The sequence below is a fragment of the Athene cunicularia genome (assembly GCF_003259725.1).
Source record: "Athene cunicularia isolate RWA chromosome 1 unlocalized genomic scaffold, athCun1 chr1_part1, whole genome shotgun sequence".
NCBI lineage: Eukaryota > Metazoa > Chordata > Aves > Strigiformes > Strigidae > Athene > Athene cunicularia.
In genome coordinates, this window is record NW_020799091.1 from 76,097,348 (window position 1) to 76,112,632 (window position 15,285).

At 35.2% G+C, this 15,285-nt stretch overlaps 1 protein-coding gene across 1 annotated transcript in view; it reads left to right on the forward strand.

The window, feature by feature from the left end:
• STS (steroid sulfatase) overlaps nucleotides 1-15,285 on the forward strand; it is a 110,899-nt gene that overhangs the window by 68,497 nt on the left and 27,117 nt on the right. Inside the window, 2 exon segments of the mRNA XM_026845028.1 lie at nucleotides 7,882-8,041; nucleotides 10,565-10,686. Of these exon segments, the coding sequence (XP_026700829.1) occupies nucleotides 7,882-8,041; nucleotides 10,565-10,686 (282 nt within the window).

Here is a 15,285-nt window from a genome sequence, read left to right on the forward strand (position 1 = left end):
AGAAACTGGGTCCCCTTGGGCTAACACTAGTGAAATGTATCTTGATTGTTAACACATAGGCCTTACATAGTGATTTAAGTAATTAAGGAACCATATGGTTGCATGTCTGTAGCTGTAGGCAGAACCTGAGGTGTTTTAGAAGCTTTTAAAAATATTTGCCTTCTAGAATGCCAGACATAAGATGCAGGAAAATGACAAGAAGGGAAAAAAAAGGACAAATACACTGGGGAATATACCTTCCTGAGGAATTTTGACGGAATGGAGTAATTTCTATCAGCCTTGCAAAATTTTATATTCATGCTTACAGAATGAAGAACAATTTGAAGTAGATCTTGCCTGAATTAATAAAAAAAAAAATCTGATTTCTAGGCTTACTTGGGGAGTGATGGGGCTTCTTATTTTTAAAATTAATTGTGTGTTTTACAGTTACAACCTATGCTATGCTGGAAAATGTTGTAATATGCTACAGGATAGAAAATAATGACTGTATAAGAAACAAAATAATTACTGTATGAGAGACAACGTTAATAAAATAAAAAGAAATTAAAAGACCCATGCAATCTCTTGAATGTGCTTTTACCATTTTAAAATACAATGAATTCTGCTTTCACTTATTTTATCTTTCACTTCCATATCAGTCCTCAATTTAACAGGTACATTATGTATTATTTTTCAAAAGGGCTGAAGTGGAAGTGATCAATTAATTTAATAATTAGCAATTTCCATACATAAGCATTTATTCATATTAACAGTCATGTACGATGAAACGTGTTAGAGGTCTGTACATCTCTGGCAGATTTAATGAAAACCAGACCTTTGAAGCCCTAAGTCTCAGGCACTGATATAGCAATGTGCCTAAAAAAGCAAAAGGATGATCTTTTTATGCTGCTTGTGTTCATGTGTGCATGCACTAAATATTTGCTTCCTCTGATGAGCAGTTTAGAAAACTGGGAGGAATACACGTCCTTTCTCCCTCTCTCTGCTAGACAATCTCAACTACTTATTTTTTTTTGTATATGAATACTGCATAAATGCAAATATGAATCAAGCCACTTAACCCTCTTGTCAGAGCTGGATCAGTGTGCTCAGCCGTAATTGGTTCTGTCCTAAAATCAAAAGCTCTCTACAGATCTCCACAATTCAAACTCACTAATTTGTCTTGATATGCAGACAGTTGAGCACCAATAATAAAATTTAAGAGGAGTTTGGAGAGTTAGGCTATCACTGCAAGACTGCAAAAAGGGGAAACTGCTATTTGAAGGTTTTATTACTCTGGATTCTGACTGTAGAACAGACACAGTAAATTTGGACAGCCCTTAAAATTAGAAACCAGAGTTAACATAGTGTTTAACCAGTTGCTGTCACACACAGTCTTTTTTTTCTCTTCAGTATCTTTTTTTAGAGAATATTATATAGTAATCTTGAAATGATGGATCACAATCATGGCCTCTCTTTCCAGTGGCCTTTTTCTGACAGTTATCAGGATCAGAATCCTTGGAGAAAGATGCAAGAGCTGTTTAGTAAATAAAGAAGATCCCTTAGAAGATCTCCTCCTAATCCTGGATAGTGTGACCTTGGTTTAAGGTGTGAATTCTGACAATTTAGATTCTACCAAGTGTTTTCATATTAACTCCATAGATTTTCATCATATGAAGATGAAATTCTACTTTGAGTCTTTCTAAATTCTTGGCACAGCCTAAATCATTTGTCAGTGAGAATGATGTGCTTTCATTTACTATTTTAAAATGGGACAGTTGCAAATTTTATGGACATCTAGATGTTTTTTACTGTTTTCTCACTGATGTAGGATAAAGGAGGGAAAACATTATCCCTTCCCTAGCTTACCTTTGTTTTGTATAATTTTATTGTGCCTCTTTCCCTTTAATACCTCATTCAGAAAAGAAAATTCTCATCAGTCTTTCTCATCAATCTTAACTGATTTTCCTTAATCAGTTAACTTTAAAAGTTTTTACTTGTCCCTAATTTCTTCCTTATTTTCTTCTGTGAACTATTTCTAATTGTGCAATATATTCTTTTAAAATTAATTTAAAATTATGCCTTTCAGATTTTGTCATGAAGTATCACTCCCTGTATATATACTTCTTAATATTATCTGTGTCATCCTATAGACCGCCTGCTCTCTGTATCTTACTGATTACAGACATGCATTAAACATTAGTCTTTGCGTAGATACATTTTCTTATGTATGCAGTGAAGGTTATGGTATGAATAACTAAGACTGTAGACCATAGTTCAGTTAATTTTTCTCTAACATTCATTGCACTGCAAATATTTTTACAGAATTTGAACTTGCATCTTGTTTCCTGTTCATCCAATTTGGTGTGAAGTCCATTATCTTTTCTTCTGATTTTGATCAACCTGTGATACATGGATTTTTCAATTCCACAGCTCATTTCCCTTCCAAAATAAGTAAATATATTAAAATAGCAAGGGATTTAACACAGAGTAGCATCAAGGTACCTTACTTTGACTTTATTTGCAACATGTCACAGGCTGTTTTATTTTGTTTCCTGACTGTTAGTCAGATTTCGATTCATGACAACCCTTTGTCTTCTAACCCATGATTAATGTTCCAGAAGCTTTTCCTGAAGGTCCTTGTCAAAGATCTTTCAAAGATTTAAATCTAGATACAGCTTCTAAAAAAAAAAAAAAAGAGGGGCTATTTTAGAAGGAATGTCTTCCCAACAACTCAACACCTTCTTATCTGAACTCCTGAAGAACTCCTGGCTACTTAGTGTTTTGATCAGAAATTGATCAGAGAAACCTAGTAGTTCCTGTGGACCTATAGGTCCTTTGAGACATTTGGGCCTGTTAGTTCCTTTGGAAACTTCTGGTTCGTGCTATATTTAAAAAAAAAAAAATCTTTGTTTCTATGTCTTTTCCTGTTTAGCTCTTTATCGTTCATAACAGATCATTGAATGATTTTTTATATATCGGCATAGAAGTCATATCTGATGTACAATTTATGACCTCTAAGCTGTTTATAATGTATGTCATTATGATGTATAATATGTAATTTACGGTCTTTTATCCTGTTAATATTAATTCACATTTTCAGATTGAAATATGGAAACTATTGTACTGAACTGAAGTCTCTTCTTAAAACTTTCTGTGTAATTTTTACAGCAACTTCTTTGATTTCAGTTCTATGACATTTCTCTGTTAAAAGGTATGGAACTTTGGTTTTGTATAAGATATACAGGATACCTGCACTGACTTCTTAGGTGTTTTTCACTAGCTTTCTCATTAGTATGACATCTGCAATTTAAGCATGTTCATTTCACCTAGCCACCTTAACTTTCCCTTAGGAACAGAAATAAGGTTAGCTTTTTGAAATACTTTAGATCTGTACTTTAGAATAAGATGAATAGAATAAATAGATTAATAGAATATTCTCTCCATTGAATAAACAATAATTTAAGATGACAGGTCTAAATGATGCCATTATATTCTTCTTTGGTATCCTCAGATATCGAATCTAATTATTTTGTTGCTTAGTGACTCATTTGTTGAATTAGCTTCAGTGTGTTATAAAATATGTCTCTCCTGACATATACTTTATAGCAGTAAACAGTGAAAGCATTAAAAACTTTTCTCTGCACTTTTTCTCATTATAGTATTTCACTGGTGCATATGCAGACAGAAGTCCTCCATCATTATCACCTGTTGACATCTATCCCACTCTGTTACGTATGGGATTTTCTATGGAGTCTCCTTGCATCTCTTAATATACTAACATCGTTTTTTGGATACATATCTAAGTATCTTTTGCCTGTACCTTGGACCTGCCCATTAGAACTATTGTCTTCGTATTTATTTCACTTTTGACTTTAATAAGAGCAATAAGAGTTGACCTTTTTTTCAAATGTACTATATTTTGATCTTCTTTCTGAAGTGATCCAGATTTTTAATAATCAACCCATCTTTTAATTTTGACTGAAACAGAAAATATCCTGATAGACAATTTCATTTGGAAGAAAGGTCAGATGATATGTCCCAATGGGCTATGTCTACTACATTCACCAGTACAAAAACAGCTCACGTTGAAAATTAACAAAAGCAGTACATGAAACAGATGAAAAATCAATAGAATGAGCTTGCCATTGAAGATAAATTGTTTGAGCATTTTTAACATAAGCAATAGTAACCAGTTTTGATTGTCAACATTTGTAGCATAAAGTTCACTACAGATGGGTAGAATAAATAATTTCCTTGTATTTTTCTATAATTCAAGAGAACAAATTGGGTTTGGAAGCTTTTTTTTTTAGAAGAATATAAGAAGGAAGGAAAGGGTATTACGATTATAATTCAAGTGATCTAAGAAAGTTATTTTAAATAGTTTTCACCATTTTTCATTCAAAATATAAATAGTTATATACCACAGAGTTCCCCTTTATATATCATACTTTGTAAAAGCTCTATTCCCAGAGTTAGGTAATAGCAGTCAATTTAAACCAGAGGGAGGAAAAAAAAAGAAATATTCTTTTAGCTAACATTTTAAATGAGGTTAAAATGGAAATTTGACATCATGTTGTGGATGACTGCAGAGTTATGTCTGTACATTACCCACTCCTGCAGATTTTTCAGGAAAGGTGAATGTAGACTATTGTTCAGTATAACACTGAAAGGTGCAACTACTCAGAAAGCATAGATAGCTAAGCATGAATATACAGCCTGGGGTGTTTTATGCTGTTTTAAAAACATTTTTAGAAGAATTTAAGAGAAGAAAAATAATATATATCTAAGCTGCCTAGAGTCTGCCAGGCATACAGACTACTAGATTGATGCCTTTTCTCTGTTTCGGTGTTGTCAAGTCCAAGCAGAATGCAAAACTAATGAGTCATATCATGAAATATCAAGAGATTTTATTTTTAAATGACATTTTGTGGATTTTTTTTTCCTTCTAATATTTTAGCTGTTTGAAGGTTCATGTTTCAAGCATTAGTAATGAAACCTTGATTTATTTTTTAAGGAAAAAATAATGTAGATAGCTTGAACAATGTTCAACAGCTAGAGTGTTAAAGACAATGTATATCAAGGGATTTGTAACCATACATTGGCAAAAAGCAACTCTGGTGATGTCACTAAACACAGTTGTAATAAAGATGAACACCACATAGGCATAGATAATAAAAGAAAGTCTTCTGCAATGACCTGTAATTCCTGCCCTGGTTCCCTGCTATTCCTAACCTTCAGAGACATTAAAAAATTATGCTCCAATTAGTCTTTTGAAAAGAAAAACAGCAGTCACTTCTTCATCGACATAAGGAAGGAGGTAGCTCAGTTGTGGAGTCCATTTTGCTTTTTGTACCTCACAGCAGGGAGGCAGAGTTTGCTGAGTGTTCCCTTTGTGCTTGGGTAATGTGCAAGTTTTCTGTCCTGTTCTGTAGTGATTCAAGAAAATTGTACTGTGAATCTAGGAACTGTGAAAGCGATCCAATGTCTAGGTTTTAAGAACTGCAGCATGTGTGGGAGTGAGATTCAACACTTACTGTCTTCAGATTACACAGGAGGCAACAGTAAAATGAGAATTTATTTAAACAATTCAATCTAGCTAGCACTGTTAGTAAATTCAGACAGGTATACAGAAATATGAGGAACTTTACACTTAAAGATACCTATGGTATAGATCTACTCTTAGATTTTTTTGTCTGTCCATGCTGTCTAGTCAACAAGCTGCTGTGATGTGTACACACAACTACGATCTGGTTCATGAACTAAATCATCTCCCCCAGCATAACTGTTCATTGAAAATATATTAGTTTGAGGATATCTGTTATTTTATGTGTTCATACTTTTCTTATATTTTTATTCAGATCTAACTACTCCCACTCAACGGGATTTTCTGTGAACCATAGCTCAGTTAGGATCTTAATCTTGACAGTTTCCTGCTAGGTAATACATAATCCCCACCGAACTTCTAAAATCCTAATGACTGTTTTTATGGATAGATTGGTCATTTCTACAGAAGATGCAACAGTCTGTTGACATCTACACTGGTCTCAACCCAACCATATTAACAACTGATCAGCATACGGTTGGGTAAATACTTCCTTCTGCTAGGTGAGGGGTGTTTTAAACCTCTCCAAATAACAGATTTATAAACTTATGTCTACATTTTCTTTAGATTTTTTTAAAAGAATATTTTTTTTACAAGAATGTAAACAAAATTAATCCATGCATCTCAATTTCTGAGTTTTAGAGTAGGTATCCTTGTGCTTTATTTGTGAGAATGGAATTGCATTTGACACTGTGACAAGGCTAAATTTTTAAGACTGCTCTGAAAGACAGATAGTCTTGCTGAGATCTGAACTTGGCACTACTATCCAAAAACAACTTCAGCAAAGGTTGTTGCTTGATGTAATGCTGAATATTAGAAAGTCTAAGTTTTCTAACATCAGACTAGTTATGTATCCCTGACTATTCAATATAAAGAATTCTGATAAAGCCCATGAATAAAATAAGCAAAAATCTAATATAACAAAGAATCATGAGATGAAGTTTTTCAGCTGCAAGACTTTATGGGAAAACATCTCTACGAAAGAGAGTTTTCTGTCTTGAAGTTGCCACTTACCATTATGAAAAATTAAAAAAAAAAATTAAAATATCTTACCGAGCCATGAAAAACCTGTAGAAAAGCAGGTAAATTCTGAATCCCCCAATGCTGAAATAGAAAAGATCATTGAGGAGTCAGTAAGATAGCATGTATGGCAAGGTCTGGGCTTGACACCAAAGATATTAACATCTATGTGGTGTTTTGAAGGTCTAAGAGGCTGAGGAGACAGAACTATTGAAGTACTTGGTTGTAATTGTTATTTTATGGTTTATTTTACATGAAAATGGGAGATACAGGAAAAACAAGCTCATTGTAGCTTTGTTTGAACCATGAACTGCTGTGTGATTCAGCTAATGGCAGGTGTTCAAAAAACATATTCCTCTTCTTTCAGACATTTCTATTATATTAAAAAAAAAAAAAAAATCAATTTAGTGGTAAACGCCTGGCCCAGACCATGTTTAACCACATCCAAACCCCATCTGTTTACCAGAAATACTTTTTTTCCAAGTGATATATTAATTTCAAAGATCAACTTGAAGTGCTCTGTACATAGTCATGACTGTATGAGACATTAATAATAGTACTTGTGATAGCTCTTCATACAGAGTTGTATCATATATTAACTACTGATAGCAATGTCAGGGGTCTGGACAATGATGGTTATTGTGGAAACAAAGGAAATGACTGCAATGTAGTGTTGAATGCAGTCAGTTGATAGTGTATCTGATGCAACAATGTTGGTTTAGAAGACAAAAAAAATCTTCACAACATCCTCAGATCTACCATCACTGTAGCGAATTTCTTCCTAATGCATTGAATTGGAGAATTCAGTAATGTATTTAAATGAGTACTTTCTTCTATCTAAAGTCATTATGCACGATTTTTAATAAAATATCATATATCTTCTCTGGGTTGACACCTCAGACATCTAGACATACCTCAATTTATTTTTGATTCCTGTTTTTTGGTTATATATATACACATAGCTATGTGGCATTTATCTAGATCAATTTCTATATGAGGATTCCTGAAAGTTGCCTTTTTACCTCCTACAGCTGTTTTTTAGCTGGTTTTGTTTGTAAAGTGAATACATTTTATAAGTTCTGTCTAATATATATTAGCAGATTTCTGTGAGAAAGGTACTGATTGTAGGTGGAAAATCTAAACCTAACAAATTAAAAATAAATACATTTAATGAAAATAATCTGTCTAGACAGAATGTCTAATATTTGGAAATTGCATCTTGGGAGGGGTGTATTTTTCTAAGAATAAATTGATTAACACACAAAACTTTCATTTTCTAGGTGGAAAATCAATGAACTGGGAAGGAGGTATTCGTGTGCCAGGGCTTCTCCGCTGGCCTGGAGTGGTACAGGCTGGTGCCTATATTGATGAGCCAACAAGTAACATGGACATATTTCCTACCATAGTCAAACTTGCCAAGGCACAGTTACCCTCTGACAGGTATGCTCTGCAGTTTTAGACAAAGTCTCATGAATGTTTTATACTTTCTGGTAATGTCTAGTAAGATAGAGGTGAAAATGAAAAGAAATGGCTAGATTTTAAAAGCACATTTTTGTCATTACTTCCAGTAGTATGTTGTCTCTTTTCATATTGACATACTGATATAGTTTACAGAAACATTGTATGTAAATACAGCTTAACTTTCAGAACAAGCACCAAGCAACAAAAAGATAAGAGAACACCACTAAGAGCAACATACTGTCAAATCAGAATTATTTACTAAAAGAAAAAATGAATGTATCAAAAAAGACTCTGTTCTGAATGAATGAATGAATGTGACAGAAAAAGGAACTGCAAATGTAGATTTTAAACCTTGACATGCTTAGTATAACAAAATACATCAAAATATGAGCTAGGCTTTTCTTACAGGGTTGGTTGTTGTTTTTTTTTTCTTCTACCAAGTTAGTGAACATAATCCCTTAACAGAGTTTTGCAGCCTGATAAGAAAACCCACTGCACTTCTAAAATCCATAAGATGCTTTTTTGACACTCCTACATCCATGTACCTTGTCTTGTTTGGGAGATACCCAGTTTCAGCAGTAAGGTGTCTTCACCTAAACTCTGTTGCCAGCCACATCCAGTGAGAAACCTACTAATATGCACATGCTTTGAACACACCTACCATACACAAACAGCTTTTAAGCACAAAACATCCAGAAACTGCATGGGGAAAACCAGTGCTAAGCAGAGACACTCTGCTAATGATGATTCAGTGAGCGCTTGAAGGAAATGGCAGGGCAGGACATCTGTAAGACATGAAAAATTAGTCAGGCTGGTGCTGAGAGATCCCCTACAAGCAGTAACTCTGTCAAACCTAATAATTTCATATTGTTCTTAATGTGGGCAGATCTTACTCACTTGGTTTTCGTATTGCTTGAATGAATACTAAGCACTGATGTTTTATTTTGATCTCTTTGATAGAAATACCAATATACTTATGTAACTTCCACTTTCATGTTGCTCCACTGTGATTCTTCTGTGTAGAGTAAATGCCATAAATACTGCTTCATGGTAGGTCATGGACTAGCTTAAAGCATTTCTGATCCAGCCGCTGAATTCCTATCACCCCACTGAATTCTTCCTGAGAAATAAGAGAAATGACTATGATTAGGATTCAGTCACTGGGAGGGAGCACCTGAAACCTGAAACCAAGAGTTGTGGGAATGCAAGGGTGTTGGAAATATATTACTCATCAACATGCTGTAGAACAGGGAGTATATAATAGACACACATCTGTCCTGCTCTCCGCTTGATAGTGAGCAAGCCTGCAGGGGCAAGACGAGTGCATTACTCAGGCAAGAAAAGATGACAAGTTGAAAGTAGGAAAGACTCTGTTTAACAAACCCCACAGACAGGAATGCACCAAGAAGGCAGAGTTACTGGAGAGCATAACTTTAGAAATTCCAGGATGTTCTCCTGCCCATCCTTTGAGAATCCTACTTAGAATGGTGGTGTTGCATGTAATTGCTGCCAAGAATTTCATAGTCATAATATGGCTCATGGCTTAAAACAATGAAGTTAATACCTGTCTTGCAGTAGTTACACTAATGTGAAAAGGGTTTTACATGGTAATGAAAATTAACATCAATGAACTTTAATAAAAATTAACATCATTAAACATTTTATTAAAAAGTTTCAAAAGAGCTTTTATGAAATGTTGCTCAAAATACTTAAAAAATAATTATTTGATGATCTGTATATCACCAAAAAAATAATTTTCTAGAAAACTTCTTGCAAAATCTGTAATTGATACCAAGTCAAAAGTGCAAATTGTGATTTATCCTGAGAGCAGATTCCAGGAATTCCAAGGCTTAAGTTATAGAAACATTTAAATGCCTTGCTTTTTTTATAATTGCATTTTAATGTAAATTGTCTGACTCCTTCAAAGCATGATTAAGATTGTCCAGTGGCATATTGACAATTTATATATATATATGTGTGTGTGCATATGTAGTTGATAAACACATATTTAAGCATAGTTCATTTTCAACTTGACTATTTCTGTCTTAAATTCTGGCAGACGTAATTTTCTTGACAGAGTTCTTACCATTACTTCCATGATGCTAACACAGCACAGCATATATTTATCTTGGTTTAGGGTTATTTTGGTCAGACTACTCCTAAACATCTTGAGCAGGTATACCTGGAGAACTCTTGTAGCAATTTATTCACATATCTCTGGTCATTTTGTCAGGAGAAAAAAAAAAAAAAAAAAAAAAAAAAAAAAAAAAAAAAAAAAAATATAAAATGGATTGAGGAAACAACCATTCCTAATGGCAAAATGTAAAATTACTGTTTCCTTAAATAACATAAAAATCAAAGGGGAAAAGCACCAGAAGTGACCGACTGGAGGTGGCCATTCAGATTTATTTTTTTAGGTAGAGGAAATGCAGAGTTATAATATCTTCTCACTAAAGTGAGGTTTGAGTTATTCTTCTGATTTTGAAATGCTTTCTTACTCAGAATTATTGATGGACATGATCTGATGCCCTTACTTCAAGGAAAAGTTACTCGGTCCAAGCATGAATTTCTCTTCCATTACTGTAATGCATATTTAAATGCAGTGCGCTGGCATCCAGGAAACAGTAAGTAATCTTGCCTGTTCACATTTTAAATATTTCATATCATTTTTATTGAAGCTTGAAAAGAATCAGGAAAAAGCCTTGGGCTATAATAACAAGTAAATTGTCTAAAATATCTAGCCTCTTTTCCTTCTTTTTCACTTTTCTTTTTGCTACAATGCATCTATTCACCAATTTACTGTCTGACATAGTTTGTTGCTATGCATTAATGTTACATATCAATACAATACTGAGATCTATGGTGTCTGAAATTATTTTTTTAAAAACTTGCCTGAGAGAGAGTCTGTGTTACAGAATGAAGTAGTCAAGGTTAACAGTTACATCTTCCTAAAAATGGACAGGTAATAGGGTGTCTTGCTGAATAACAGTACAAGTATTATGTCCACCTGGCCATTTTTATTATTGGGATAGCTAAGTATAGGAGAATGACGTAGTCAAAGTCAAAATTATCCAATAAATGAATTACATAATCATGCTTTTTATGAATTATATAATTCCACTGTGTAGGCCAATGAAGAAAGCATTTCCCACTGATTTACTCCTTTTTAACTAACAGCTTACTGTTTCTGGTAGTAACTTCAACGTCAACCAAATCATATTTACCTTTCTATAATAATCTCTGTGTTGAATGAAGTCAAACACACATTTGTCTCATCTCAGTTGACACTTAAAATTACAATTCGTGTTATGGCTTCAAACTGATGATCCAAGGCAAGCTCTGGAGTGACATTTTTTTATTTAAGTACCTTGGGAAGAGACTTGCTTAATAGTTAATGTACAGACTTAAAATGAGTTGGAAACCTTGTCTTCTTGGTCATCTGTGGCTGATTCTCTACCTGTCTTGAACTTTAAACTAGGAAAAGGGAAAATATTACATATAATATTTATTTTTCACTACTTTGCCTATATATCTTGCATTTGATAGATAATCATAAGGAAGAACCAAGTAGTTGGAAGATAGGCTTATCTAGTACCATTTTGTATCTGAGGTTGAAAGAAATTATTCTGTGTCATGATAAGAACAGAAGTAGGCAGATCTGCAGGAAGGCAGAGAAGCTGTTTTTCTCAAACATACACCTTTGCAAGATGAAGTACCCCTTGTCTGAGAAAAAGGTCAGCTTTGTTATTTACTGAAGGGGTGTTTAATGGGAAATGAAGGGAAACAATGATGAGGAACTAGTCAGTTGTATTTACTTGAGGGGCAACAATGTAGATTTGAGATTCTCCCTTTATTCTTTCTCCAAAGCAATCAAAAGAGAAAGCCCTGGAGGACCTGGCATTAACATTTTCATAACACTGAGCTGATTTTTGTGTGGAAGGTTGTTGTGATATAACCCCAGCTGGCAACTAAGCCCCACCCAGCTGCTCACTCCCCCCACAGTGGGATGGAGGAGAGAGTCAGAAGGGGAAAAGTGAGAAATTCATGGGTTGAGATAAAGACAGTTTAATAGGTAAAGCAAAAGCCATACACACAATCAAAGCAAAACAAGTAATTCATTCACTGCTCCCCATCATCAGGCAGGCCTCCAGGAAAGCAGGGCTTCATCATGCATAACAGTTACTTGAGAAGAAAATTGCCATCACTCCAAACGTCCCCCCTTCGTTCTTCTTCCCCTAGCTTGATGCCATATGGTATGGGATAACCCTTTGGTCAGTGGGGGTCAGCTGTCCCAGATCTGTCCCCTCCCAATTTCTTGTGCACCTCCACCCTACTTGCTGGTGGGGTGGGGTGAGAAGCAGAAAAGGCCTTGAAGCTGTGTAAGCACTGCTCAGCAGTAACGAAAACATCCCTGTGTTACCAGCACTGTTTTCAGCACAAATCCAAAACATAGCCATATAGTAACTGCTATGATGAAAATTAACTCTACCCCAGACAAAACCATCACAAAGGGTTTTTGATAGACCGCCTTGTCAGCCTATATTGTAGTGTGAGAACATGCAATAGACAGATATTCCTCTCTACTCTCTTTTGTACCAGTCCCCTGGAAGTGCTCAACACCTTCTTCTTTCTTACTTGTCCAATCTCAGATCTTTAAAAATGCCTTTTCCGTGTGGACAATGCAGTCATACTTGTAAAGCTATTTGTTGCAGTCAGCTAAATGTTTGCCCCTATTTATCTCTCTCCCATGTGTTATTGTTGTATAGAGATAAATATACTTGCATTACAGCTGTACACAGCTGATGCTATCTGCATTGCTGTGGGTACTCATGTGGAAAAATGAGTAGGGTTGGTTTTTCTTCTGATATCTCAGCAGCTCTGTATGAAGCAATAGATAAGTTCAAGGTGCATTATATTGCTAGAGTATTATTGTCTTCTAGCCTCCAACCACTCAACACAGCTCACTCTTTACAGCTAATCTCAGAGTCCATCCACAGTCACTGTTTTTGCTACTATTAAGTGACATTTTAGTATGTGAGAATGAACACAAGTAAAGCTGAAGTATAATGCAATGCTGCAATGCTGCTGGGGTTTTTTGTTGTTTGTTTTTTTTTTGTTTTTTTTTTTTCTCCCAGGGAAACAATTATTTCAAACATTTAATTCATAATGTTGCAGAGCTTTTCTGTAGCAGAAAATAATTAAATTAGAAGTATCCTATAGCAACAGTTTGTTCCCTATACTTATGAATACATCCCAGAAAGTGAATGAGGCCATGTTCATTAAAGACAGACTAGAAAGCTGGAAAATTGTGCAAACTTTCATTTAACTTCAGCATGCTACTGTTATCAGTTACAGGGCTGTAAGTCTTCAGGGTTTGGGTGGAGACTTGATCAACATTCCTAACTCTACATGTATTCCATGTCTAACATTCACTATGGACTATATAAGTACCACATACCTCCATGAGCACACACATTTTCCAGTATCCAGAAATGACTGTAGGATCTCTCATATTTTAACTGCACCTTGTCAATGACTGTAGTCAGGTGGAAAGCACCTAATTCACAGAGGACTGCCAGAAGCAGATACTTAGTATTCTTAAGGGAAGTCTTGAAAAGGTGATATTTATTATGTAAGAAAAATCAGGAAATTCTTGAAAAAAAGTTATCAAGGAACAGTTGTCTCTTTCTGTGTATTATAAATGATCAGTTAGACCAGGAAAGACTTGTATTGCTCTTAATCTCAGTTCACCAGATAGTCAACTAGGTTGACTGTCGCTACTTTGGAATTGTGTAAAAACATACTACCTGTGAATTATGGCTGTACGTACAGACCAAATTCTGATCAGCTTTGTCTCCCATTAGTCTTGAGGCTTAGCAGAAGAAACCGTGACAATGTGAAACATATATCCCCAGCCGTGTTCAGTATGATCTGCACTGCTCTGGTGATAGACCGTTATTAGAAGGACCCAACTGTACAAATAGAATGAGACTACATTATAGACTGCTGATCCCTTCAATAAACATGTAATTTCTATTAATTTTAAAGATGCGCTTTATGAAGAACAAAGCAGCAACAGCCAGAAATTCATAGAAGAGAAAGCTTACAACTGTTAAGGAAAATTTTATTTATTTATTAACTAAAGTACGATCCATTCTCAATAAATGGTAATTATGCATATATACACTTATTAATGCATATATTCTCACATTTCTTACTATATTTATTTTCTGGGAAGTCTTAGTTTGTATATCAGCTTCAGTTTGCATATTCTACTTATTTTCCTAGACACTCAAACTGTAGGATTAACTTTGATCCTAAAGATATACCAGGAAGTGAGAGGGAAGCAAAAGTTCTGCTAGCCATTCAGTCCCTTGTTGCCTCCATCACTCCACAGTTCCCTTAGTAACTTTATCTTTATCATTGTTAGATTTCCACTGTGCTTCAGTCCAGAAAACCTTTTTCTGATTTAATTTGTGACTCTTAGACTATGTGTATGAAACAAGTACATTTAGTGTATGATAATTTTTTACTACTTGCACACCTTTCCCTTGCTTGAAACTTCTAGAGTTTGACTTAAGGAGGTGTGTTTCATACTTCATTCAGGGAAGGTCAGAAACTTCAGAGTGAGTGATTACCATTTTACATTTATATATTTAGAGGATAAGCATTCCTCATAGCCAAATCAATACATATCTTCATTAACACGTATAAGTTAGGTCAGTTATTGCATTCACAATATACTTTTTCTTTCATCAGCCCTTTGAAGGAGCTTTTAGAGGATATGTGCTACGCAATGCTCTTGTCAACCAACACTTTAAGCCTGATCCTTTCTAGAGAGACAGACGGAAACATGGTAACTAAGGATGAGGAAAAGGCTGAGGTGCTTAACGCCTACTTTGCCTCAGTCTTTAGCAGTGGAACTGGCTGTTCCCTGCGCACCCAGCCTCGTGAGCTGGGAGATGGGGAGGGGAAGCAGAGTGAGGTCAGCACAGTTGAAGAGGAGGTGGTCAGAGACCTGCTGCACCACTTGGATGCACACACGTCTGTGGGACCGGATGGGTGACACCCAAAGGTGCTGAAAGAGTTGGCAGATTTGGGCACCTCAATACAAGAGAGATATCGAGGAGCTGGAGCCAGTGCAGAGGAGGGCAACGAAGCTGGTGAAGGGCCTGGAGAACAGATCCTGTGAGGAGTGATTGAGGGAGCTGGGAATATTCAGT